The following is a 12525-nucleotide window of genomic DNA, read 5'->3' as shown; positions in this document are numbered from 1 at the left end:
CGAGGACACTGAGCACTGAGGGAAATGGACACTATGTGAGCTGTGTACCAATGAGGACTCTAGGCCTCGAAGGAGGGTGGACATCGGGTGATGTGCTAGCGAAGACGTTGGGCCTCGAAAGGGGTAGATTGTGAGATCTCACATCAATTGGAGAAAGGTAGGGTCGATAACACACTCTCTTTGTTAACAGAAAAGTTGATCTCTTTCTCTCTGAAAATTAGGCCATAATTGAGAAGCAATGATTGGTTTTCTGTGGATGGTTCCAGGATGTATATGAAGCAGAAGGGATTAATGAGAAGAAAACAATGATGTTCTAAGACAAGGGTCTTTAGAGTGGGGGCTACAAACAGACAAAGGAAATGGTTCTTGATGAAGATGATTAAAGTTAAGATCCAAGTGTGGGTTAGTACCACAAAGAATATGATACCTTTTCCTTTATATTAAGTATATCATATCATTCTCTGGGATGATGGGAGTTTTCATCCCTCACAAGGCTTTCCATATTCAGAAATGTTGGCCTTTTTTTGGGTCTCCTTTGGGTTCTCTCAAGCAATAAAGGGAAGTCACAACAACTCTTCCATTGCCTTTCTGTGAAGCAAAGAAGCAAACAGGTAATCATAGAAAAGCTCAAACTTCAATCCATCAAAAGCTATAAAGAAAGAATGATAATCAGAATTATTGCTTATGCCTTCTAACACTTCTGCAATGGAAATGTTCAATCCATCAACTATCATACCCATCATGATTGCCAAAAGAAACCCATTTGATGAATGAATAATCTCTATAAGCATAGTTAAGTGGTTATTATTATAGCGATGCATCATTCTCGATCTCTCTCATTTCAAATGGTTGTTTTTTCGTTTTTCTCCTCTCTATTTTTTATTGTTAAGATGTTAGATCCCACATCGGTTGGAGAGAGGAACGAAACATTGTTTGTAAGGGTGTAGAAACCTCTCCCTAGCATATGCGTTTTAAAATCGTGATGCTGACGGCGATACGTAACAGACCAAAGTGGACAAATGGTATCAGAGCCCGACATTGGACAATGTGTCAATGAGGACGCTAGGCCTCAAACGGGGGTAGATTGTGAGATCCCATATCTGTTGGAGAGGAGAACGAGTGCTAGCAATGACGATAGGCCTCAAAGAGAGATCGATCTCTCATTTGCAATTGTTATTGTTGAGATGTCAGATCCCACATCGGTTGGAGAGAAGAACAAAACATTCTTTGTAAGGGTGTAGAAACCTCTCCCTAGGAGATGCGTTTTAAAACGGCGATACGTAACAGACCAAAGTGGACAATATTTGCTAGTGGTGGGTTTGGACTGTTACAAATAAAATCAGAGCTCGACATCGGGCAGTGTGCCAACAAGGACGCTAGGCCTCAAACGGGAGTAGATTGTGAGATTCCATATTGGTTGGAGAGGGAAACAAGTGCTAGCGATGACGATAAGCCCCGAAGAGAGGTGGATTGTGGGATCTCGCATTGGTAAGAGGGAGAGGGGAATGAGTGGTCCTAAAGGGGGTGGATTGTGAGATTCCACATAGGTTGGAGAGGGGAACAAAACACTTTTTATAAGAGTGTGGAAAGCTCTCATTAGCATACGCGTTTTAAAATCAAGGGTGTGAAAATCTCTTCCTAATATACATGTTTTAAAACTGTGTGAAATTGATGACGATACATAGCAGACAAAAAAATAGGAATTTAGATGGCAAAGCCACAAATATTTAAGTTGTATAAACCCAATGAGCCCAAGTATTAATTGGGTTAGCCACAAGGCTCATTCTATCATCCAAGGAAAGGAAAGCCCTCAACTTTTGAACACACACATAGAATAGGCCTACAAGCTCTGTAACTTGCTCATCAAGTGGGTTTCAATTTGAATTGAAAGCTCTCCACTTGGAGGCATTAAAGAAAAGAACCAAAAAAAGGTTGGCCAACTTGTCCTTTTTGAACATGTTGCTTAGAAGGTCAAAGAAAGTGGTAAGATGATGCTCAACATACAGTGCCAAAGACAGTTTCAAAGCTAAAACAGTGGCCACAACTTCAAGCCATTACAACCAAGTTTGAGATGATTGAAACTAAATCACTTACCTTTTGAACACACTTTTTGAGATGGATCCTTCAAAGAAAAAGGGAGAAGCCAAACCCACAAGTTTTCTTGGCTCTTCATATTAAACTTCTCATCAACTTGTCCGTTTCATAATCGACATCTCGTGTTTCTTAAGTACCCGACTAAACTATCATCAACTTCTCATGTATTTGACCACATCGAGCCCTCTTATGAACCTATAATAAACTTTTTTTTTTTTTTTTGTGTAATTATCCTTACGATATTTAAACCATATTGTAACAATACTGATTAAAAAATATGATTGATGCTTTAAAGTGAAACAAAAAAGTTGTATTTTTATGCATATGGATAAAAGGGTATGGGTGTAAAAATTCTCTCATAACTTTGCTTTTGGTAACTTGTACCAATGGAGATAATGCTCCCTACTCCTCCTAATAATCTATCATATGATCTTAGGTATATAAGTAAGGGATACTGTCTCCATTATATCGAGACCTTTTAGGACAATATCATCTCATATTAGAGATATTCGTTCTATCCATTTATGCATTGAAATGATAGATCATGATTATATCACGTATGACGTAGGACTGTTTTCGAAAATCCCAAATGAAATTGGGTTTAGAAAAGATCCAACTTTCACTACTTTTGTTTATTATATTCAAAGTTAAAAGGTGTCGCACATCTTTGAATTGAATTTGGTTTCAAGCTTTGATTTTTATTTATTTTTTCTTATCTTTCCCTTTCATCGGTGCAAAATGAGACAAGGGTGGGCAACCTGTTGTGGATAATCAATGCAAAATTCTCCAACTCAATGCTTTGCCAACCAATCTCTAAAAAATTACACGTATAGTCTTGATCTCGAGTTAATATAATGATAATAAATTAGGCCAAGTTCGATAACTATTTAGTTTTTGAAAATTACACGTATAAATAACGAAACGAAAAAAATTCATAATTAGAAATAGATTTCTTAACTCAATTTTCAAAAAACGAAATAATCAAATAGTTATCAAACGAGATCTTAGTGAGATCTTAGTGTAAGACAACTATGTTTGAAACTTGTCATCTTCCAACATCGAAGATAAAGTATAAGATAGCCATGTTCATGAATTTCAATGCTTTTAATTTAATTGTTGATTTTGTCCTATTTAATTCAAAAGGTTGAATATTTCATTTAGAATAATGTGCAATAATCAATAAAGTAGGTAATAATTTATTCTCATTAACCTTATTAATTTTCATTAACCATGTTTATAATTAATCTAATTACAAGTTTATTTTCAAATTGAGTTTGTTTTATCTTTTTTACAATAATAGTAATTAAAATAAAAGTGATGTATTTGATATATGCCTAACTAATTAGGCACTATCTTTTTTTTATTATTTTTATTTTCCTTTTTTCATTTTTTAAAATTAATTTTCATAGGGCATTATTTAAATTCCCTTGTCACAATGACAAAGATGGGTATCTTATTCTTTAAATATGATTCTATATAATTTGTATTTTTTTAAAATAATATTCTTTTAGTAATAAAATTCAAAATACATTTATTTATTTATATTTAAAATCGTTTTATATTTAATGCTAATAGATTACGTAAATATGAGTGTAATTAAATTAACAGGAAATTAATTATCCAAGTTGACAATAAATATAAATACTTTTTAAAAATAAGATTATTAAAAGAAGGGGTGGGAGGTTGAATTTGAAATAAATAAAAAGTTATTATTATTATTATTAGTATTTAAATTGAAAAACCATTTTTTTTTTTTTTTTTTGGGCATCCGGGATCTTGCCGTGACTTTTGCCAGCCGCTGCGCGTCGTAATCAACAAGTTCGGCGCGTGATATTGGAACCTTCTAAAAGTGAAAGTGGGCGAGTGGGTGGATGTGGTTATTTTGCATACCAACGGAACTGACGCTGCTTTTGGAAAAATCTCACCCTCTTAATCCACCTCTCTAATTCCCACACGTCACTCTACACGCGTGGATCTCACTTGCTGACGTCCTAACTCTACCGACGAACTCGCTTTTATTTATTTATTTAATTATTTCCTCTACTCTATTGGTCAACTCTTTTCCCACCGTTTATAATTTCATTTTAAATTTCTCCGTAATTAAATAATAATTTTATTGTGACGCTCGAGTAAACAAAAAAAAAAATATACCAAAGAGCCGAAACTATGTCCAAATCCAAATGAAAGTAATTTTGAAAATAAAATAACTAACCAAACTTAAAAAAAAATAAAAGTTACTATTTATTTCAACAATGTGTGCCTACATTTTCGAGGACTTAAGAACTATTAATTATTGATGACTAAGTGCGTAGGTAATCTGAATAGGAGATGCACGGAAATGTTGAGATTATCATATGTTGGATATAGATTCCAAATCTTGAGTATGGAGTGTCAGATTACGTCAGTTTTTAAGTTTTTGGTAATTTCCTATATTTTTAAAGAATTTTAATTTTAATAAAATTTTCAAATGTTTAAAAAATTTAATCATTAATTACCATATTATGCCTCATATTGAAAGCGTAAAAAATTATTAATTTTTTAAAAAAAGTATTTATGAATTCTTAGGCAACAAGGGAGAAAGCTTGTAATTAAAATTTTTTAAATAAAAAATAGAAATAATGAAAATCACTATTTTTTTAGTTACTACAATTTATTTTTCAATTTAATTATTTATAATCTTCTTGAGTATTTTCCAATATAGAAATTCAAGAAAAAGAAACAAATAATATTTAATAATAATAATAAAAAAAAAGCGTGCAACGAAAAAAGAAAACCATGGGATAAAATATTTTAAATTTCTAATATTCCTTTTTTTTTTTACATAAAAAAGTATTTAAATTAGTGGTTAGTACGGAGGAGTGTGAACAAACCTTTTATTTATTTATTATTTTTAAAACTAAGGAACAAAAAAGCATCATAGTAACCTAGTTTCCTTATTTAATAATAATATTTTCTCCTGATTTAAAAAAAAAAAAAGAAAAAAAAGTAAAAGTAAAAAACTTATATTATTCTCTCCTCCGCCTTGATATATTATCCCATTCATTTGTATTCGTTTTCATCTATAAGATCTCACAATCTACCTCCATAGGTACCACTGTTCTCACTGTCACACTTGATGTCGAGCTCTAATACAATTTATAACAGTTCAATCATAACATTAACAAGTATTGTTTGTTTTGACCTGTTATGTATCGTTGTCAGTTTCATAATTTAAAAATGCATATATTAAAAAGAGATTTTTACACTCTTATAAGAAATGTCTCGTTCTCTCAAGTGTCGTGGAATCGTGTCAAAAAAATGGGCATGAGTTGTTGAAGAATTCAAAGTTTGATGTTGATTAATGGTGATCTTCAAACTAACTTATGTTATTATTTATAAGTCCACCATTTCAAGCTGTAGAGAGACAAAGTTTGACTTTGTAGCTGCCATCAGCTAAGGGGAAAAAACTGCTTGATTTTGCATGGCTTGGAATCCACGAATCTGTTCCCTCTACACCCACCAGAAATATATATATATCTATAGAATATATATATATAGAGAGAGAGAAGAAGAATCCAAGTAGAGGAGCTGGCCATATGAGAGGGGTGAGAAAGTGACGCCCGACTCTGCATGCAATGTGGTGCGGTGATGTGTTTGTTTGTGGCCTTTGGGTTGGCCTTTTCGTGGCGGCGAAGAGCCCTATCTTCACACGCCATCTCTTTCTCTTTGCCCATTCATATCCTTCAAACACCCCTTCTTATAAATTAATATATTCCCTTCCTTCCATGATTCACGTTTTTATCATTTTTTTTTTCTATTCTACTATAACACCCAGAACTCGATCAATTTAGACGGTTGGATTAGTAATGCACTGCAACGTGTGAATGTACAAACTGACAACTCAACCGAATCGAACTTTTTGGTATTTTCAGTTTCTTCGAATGATATGGTGGGTCAATCATTTGCTTCATTGGTTGCCAACCTAGAAATACAAGGTTGGTTAAATTGGAACGGATTGTGTTGGGAACATTATTTGAGTTGATCAGGTCAGCAACCCAACCAACATGAAATTTTTGGTTGGTTCAAAAGATATTTTCTACTGATCGCCAAATAAGTCAACTTTTGGTATATGTAATAATGCTAACAACAAAAACTATATGGGGTTCATAGGACTAAATTTATAATTGAAGCTTAGTCATTCTGTTTGTTGTTGTTTGTATAATTTATTAGCAAAGGAAGATCATGGATGATAAGAATCAATAAATGCATTTTATTGTCTTAACTAGGTTCACGATCAACTTTAATATATACATCAATCAATCTCCATTATTAAAGATCATATAAAAAATATAATATAAAATACATAAAATATACAACGTTTCTAAGTTAAAAGCTAAAAGAAATAATTATCAAATAATTTTATACTAATTAATTACTAAAATTTTACTTAATTTTAATGTGAGCCCTTGAATGTGTTTAAGTGTCACCTCACTTAAAAATAAAAAAAAATTATAGTTAATTAATTAGTTGTAAAGAATTTAAACCGTTTTCTTTGAAAGAATTGATACGAGGAATCGTAACGTATAAGATTTAATGATGTGATATCGATGTGACTAAAAATGCAGATTTTTTATTTTTTCTATTTTTAAAAAATGTAAAAAATTATAATAAAAATTATTAACACCTTCCAAATTATTCTATATGTTTTTGAAATAGCCTCCACTACTAATAAATGGATATTCCTCATGATTGGAAAACAAATATGAATGGAATATGAGAATTTAATCTTTAATAAATCTTTATAATATGATCAAATGTTGTTTAAATTTATGGGGAAAATGCATTAACATATAAGGATTGGAATGAAATTCATTCTCTAAATTAGTTTATTTTAGAGTTGACAAAATTGGAAGCTTCTAGCACAATATATATATATCTATATATATATATATATATATATATATTCATTTGGGATTAAAACTTAGCATATATTCATTTGCATTAATATGTTTGGCAAGGATGTGAGAGGATTAAGAATTTGATTGGGTAATTCGGATTAATTTGAAATTTCAGGTCAGTGACTCGAGGAACTCGAATAGAGTTCATAACCCAACTCAATCGAACCCTCTATTTTTGGATTGAGCTAGATTAAATTGGGTTGTCGGGTTATTATTTTTTAATTATTTAAAAAATTATACTTATCTAATACATTTATAATTAAAATCTCATAAAATTCAAATATCAAATATTAAATATTAATTATTACGTGTATATTTTGGAGGTGAAAAATGGAGATAATAAGGAAGAATTGTCCATATTTTAGAAAATAAAAGCGTGGACCAAATTTTAAATTTCCAGATTGTAATAAACGTAAATGGAAAAGGATTAAAGGAAGAAAAATGTTGAACTAGATGGGAATAATTAATTTGACCAACTAAAGTTTGGGTGGCCCTTTAAAATTTAAATAAAATAATAATAATAATAATAATAATAATAATAATAATAATAATAATAAAAGACTTGGTCCCTTTGATCCATTTAGTACGTTAAATTTGAAGCTTTTGACCTAAAAAACACCAAAACAACAACCAAAATTGACAGAGTGGTTTCTAGAAAGTCTTAATTAAAAACAAATTCTAAGTCTTTAGTTTAATTATTTAAATTCCAAGCTTTTGAATTCATGGAGTGAAGAAAATAAATTATTTTGAATACTAATTTAACCCAACTCTAACCCAATCTCGTACTCTAAATATAGGTCTTAGAAACCACGGACTACATATATCTACCCAATCTATTCTACGAGCTATAGAATCATTCGTTATAGGTCTATGGAAATGTGTCCCTAACATACGTGTTTTAAAATATTTGTTAGTGATGGAGTTGTGTTGTTATAAATAATATTAGAGTCAGATATCAAGTAGTGTGCTAGTGAAGACGCTAGTCTCCAAAAGAGGTCGATTTATGAAACTGATGCTTCCATCCATGCACTTTTTATAAATTTAATCACATTTTAAAAAAATAAAATACAAGTTTTAAGCGTAGAGAAATAGGTGAATAACACATATAAAATATGAAAATTTAAATATTGGATCATGTTTAAACATGATTAAGGATTTAAAAATAGCAGAAAAGAACACATATTTCTTAATTATATGAATTTTCATTAACAGTGAGTAATGGAAGCCCATGTGGGTTTCAAAGCACAACCCTACTAAGTTACATTAAATAAACATTAAAGAAGGAAATATAAAATAAATCTTAGAGAGTGACATAAGATTTATGAGGCGAGTTGTTAACAAAAGATTATATTTAAATTATATAATATGATATGATCAATATTTATATGTTACAGAATCAGCCAAAATAGCTGGCCGCGATTCTTGTATTTATTTATTTTTTTAATTATTCCCATGCATTTATTAATTTCACCATATTATATGGTTTACTTCTAAGATCCTCAACCTCTTGAATCTTTCAATTATTAAAATTTTTCTCTTACTCCTCACGTTTTTCTATGTATTCGAGTAACAGATATTATTCGCTTTGGTTGGATAAATAATATTATGTTACTTTCTCTAACTAAGGTGAGATCTTATAGTCTGATTCAAATATTTATTCTACCTGATATAGAAATCGAAACGGCGAGAGAAAGAGGCAATAGAAGTATGCTCGGGTTGAGTAGAACGGAGAGAGACGAGTAATTGAATTTTGGTTCATATAGTTGATTGTAACATAGCAACCATTATCACCCACATGATCAAAATCCAACAGTATATAACAACCTATTTCTGCCTTCTGTACGACCACCCCCCAAAAAATTTAATATATTTTTTTTCTATCAAAAAAAAAAAAAAAAAACGGATTAAACGGATTATGTCATCAACTTCATCGTCAATGTCTCAAATTTTAGTTCCGATCAGCTGAAATTAGCAGCAATCTTCCTTGTTCTTAGGAATAAGTGATTGAGCTTCCACCGCTTCATCACCGCTACCGGTTAGCTTCTTAGCTCTAATCGCTTCAAATTCCCAATCTGTAAAGCCCAAAACTACCAACATCGCCGCCGCACAGCATCCCTGCGCCGCCAGTAGTCCCAGCCACAGCCCCCGGAAATCGAACCCACCGTAGAATGACAGCCCAACCGCCACTGGCATACCCACCAAATAAAAACACCCTAAATTTATATTCGCCCCGATTTTAGGCCTGGCTGTTCCTCTCAATACGCCGCAGCCCGTCGTCTGTGGGCAGTTCCCGAGCTCGCATAGTCCGATTATGGGGAGCACCATCGTCGTTAATGCTATAATCTCTTTATCTTCTGTGAACATACTCGCCCAAATCTTTCTTATCGAAACTGCGAAAAACAGGGCAGAGATTCCCAATACGAAGCTGCAAGACAGCCCAACAATGGCGGCTAATTTTGCCTTCTTTGGCTGCTCTGCCCCCAGTTCATTCCCCACCCTTGTCGACACGCTGAAGCTCAACGAAGATGGGAATATGTAAATCAATGCCGTGGTTTGAATCAAAATGCCCATTGACGCCACCGTGGCTTTGGGGTTTAGCAGCAGGCCACAGAGCAAGATCATAATTTCATACCACCACCACTCGAGGCAGACGGATACGCAGCTTGGAATTGCTAAATTGAGAAGCTTCCCCCATTCTTTGAAGCATTCAAGCGAGAATCCTCCCCATGTTTCCTTATGAACTTGGAAGATTACTATATAGAGAATCAAAGAAGCCACCAAGTTGAAGTTTGTCCAAACCCCTGCTATTGCAACTCCTCGAATGCCCAAATTGAGATGAGAAACAAGAAAATAATTGATGGGTATGTGGAGAAAGATCGAAAAAGTGGCGCAGAAAGTGAGAGGGAGCGTTATGGATTGGGTTCGGAGGTAAATTCGAAGAGGGTGGATGAGGGATTGAGCGAAGAGGTCAGGAACAGAGTAGAGAAGGAACAATTGAGCATGGTGGGCAATGGATTCGTCCTGTTTGCAAATCAAAAGGATGGGTTTGACGTTGAGCCAGAGAATTGAAATGGGTATTGAAATCAAGGAGAGGAGAAGAATGGTCCTCTGCAGAGCAAGGCCAAGGAGAGTGAATTTCTTGGCGCCGAAGGCTTGTCCGCAGATGGGTTCCATGCCGATGGCGAGGCCAGAGAGAATGGAGTAGCCGGTGATGTTGGCGAAGCCGATAGCGAGGGATCCGCCGGCGAGAGAGAGCTCGCCGAGGCGGCCGAGGAAGAGCATGGAAATGAGAGAGCGGGAGTAGAGGAGGAGGCTGGTGAGGATCATGGGGAAGGCGATTTGGGCGATGGAAAAGGCCTCTCCAAGGGCCAAGGAGAAATGGGTATCAATTTGTTTGGTTGGTTTATGGTGGCTTTGTTGGGATGTCGGGGGCTGAGGGATCAAAGGGTTTGTAAAATGCATATTGGAAGGCTTCAAAGAGTGATTAATTGAGGTAAGGTAAGCAACTTCATCGTCGTCGCCGCATAATCTGCTGGGGTTCGAACAACTTACACGACACATAATTTGGAGAACAGAGGATTAAAGACTTAATACGAAGACAGAGACAGAGACAGAGAGAGAGTCGTAGGGGGTTTTCTGCTAAAGACATGACTAAATGAGTCCCTTTTATAGCTTATCAGACGAAGAGCAAGCGCGTAAACTCCTCCTCTCTCTTTCTTACATATTTTTTATTACATAAAAAAGATCTTACATGTTTTTTACGCTATTTGGGAGTGTCTCTCCTTCAACTCTATATTTTAAACATTACACATCCATTTGATTCTTAAACTTTATAGGCATGACGAGTGTATCTTCGATGCATAAAGTTTTTTTTAGTTCAACGAATCACGAAGAGTTAAACTTCTAACTTTCTTTTAGTGAAAATATATATCTGACTCGTTGGTCTTCAGTGACTGGCTTTGATACCATCAAAGAGGACAATATCTACTAGCTATAAGCTTAGACTATTACAAATAGTATCAGACACTGAGTGGCGTGCCAGTAAGTACGTTGGGCTCCCAAGGAGGGTGAACTATGAGATCCCACATCAGTTGGAGAGAGAAATGAAACATTCCCTGCTAGATGCGTTTTAAAACTATGAAATTGATGGCGTGAACGTAACGTGTCAAAACAGAGAATATCTATTAGCAGTAAGCTTGGTTGTTACAGAAGGGAGCGTTTGGTTCATATGGGAGGAAAATCCAAACCCCAAATCATTTGCATGAATCATGAACCAAAAGGGTTGGGAAATAGGTTGGTGAATATGAATGCAAATGAACACATATGATTATAATTATGACCTTGTTATTACATCATCATAAGGATATAGGTATTTCAGGTAAGAGTACAAAATTAGATTCATATTGGAGATGTCATGTGGTTTACCAAGGTTGATATGGATAGAGGGTTTGAAGTGGATTGGTCTCTCTTAGCTTAGTAAGAAACATAAGAGGAAGCTCCCATGAATTGACACTTCTTGAATTGTTTGAAACAAGAACAAAAAGAACAGCGGCTTGGTCTTAAAAACGTGTGGAGAAAAGGTCCAAATAATCATCATCCAATCTTCATCTCCATCCACATAATATACCCAACAAATATCAATACCCTTATTGCTTCAAACATTCCATTCCCATTTTGACCATTTTTGAAAAGGAATATCCTTGGAGAGATCGTTTTCGTGTTTTATCGCTAACCCTTTTTAGATTTGGTGACTCTTTCGGTGGTACCTTTGTCTCGAGCATACTTTTGAAGCTAAATATCAATTAAAATTTAATAAGAACGAAGTGTATGAGTTGAACATATTTTAAAATTATTCTAAGAAAAAAAATTAATTCATGTAAGAGGATGAGGATGCATTGAATTTGAGGCATGCATTCTCTATCCATTATCATCCTCATCTTCATCAATCTCTTATCCCTTCAGCTATGAAATGAAAACATCTCTTGTAAGTAAATTAGTTTATTGATTATTGGATTATGATTATGATTATGATTAGTGTATCTTAGCCATAGAATTCAAAGCGAAAAATAATTATAGTTGAAATTAAATAGAGTTAGGCAAATCAGAAGCTTGCTTAGACATGATTACTTACTTAGAAGAGATTCGAATAATTGAAACAAAAACAAGGTGTTTTGAAACGTAATGATCTCAAACGATGAACACTAGCCACAAATATTGCATTTTTCTTAGTATTTTACAACTTTGGATTTGGTCTCCAGCATGATGTTGTTAGCAACTTAATAGTCTTTTTTGACCATAAATGTTTAAAACTTACTTACTATTCATAATATACACGACTTTAATATAATGTTTATGCCTATGAATGTCAAAAAGGTTCGTTTTTTAAGGTTAAATTAAGTTTATGTTGACATAACACGCCGAAAGTGATCTAATATATAATAAACTTTATTACATTATTCAAAATCGGTCGAACTTGTATACCTTTAGATTTCAA

The 12525-nt window shown here is 33.7% G+C and overlaps 1 protein-coding gene across 1 annotated transcript; it reads right to left on the bottom strand.

The window, feature by feature from the left end:
• Nucleotides 1–8771: 8771 nt before the first annotated feature.
• LOC111467391 (protein DETOXIFICATION 49-like) lies at nt 8772–10682 on the bottom strand. Its single transcript, XM_023112253.1, has one exon. It carries the CDS (start codon nt 10590–10592, stop codon nt 9000–9002), a length of 1593 nt encoding a protein of 530 aa, XP_022968021.1. The 5' UTR covers nt 10593–10682; the 3' UTR covers nt 8772–8999.
• Nucleotides 10683–12525: the final 1843 nt, after the last annotated feature.

This window comes from Cucurbita maxima, unplaced genomic scaffold (genome assembly GCF_002738345.1).
Source record: "Cucurbita maxima cultivar Rimu unplaced genomic scaffold, Cmax_1.0 Cma_Scf00034, whole genome shotgun sequence".
Taxonomy (NCBI): Eukaryota; Viridiplantae; Streptophyta; class Magnoliopsida; order Cucurbitales; family Cucurbitaceae; genus Cucurbita; species Cucurbita maxima.
This window is presented reverse-complemented; position numbering and strand designations above follow the sequence as displayed.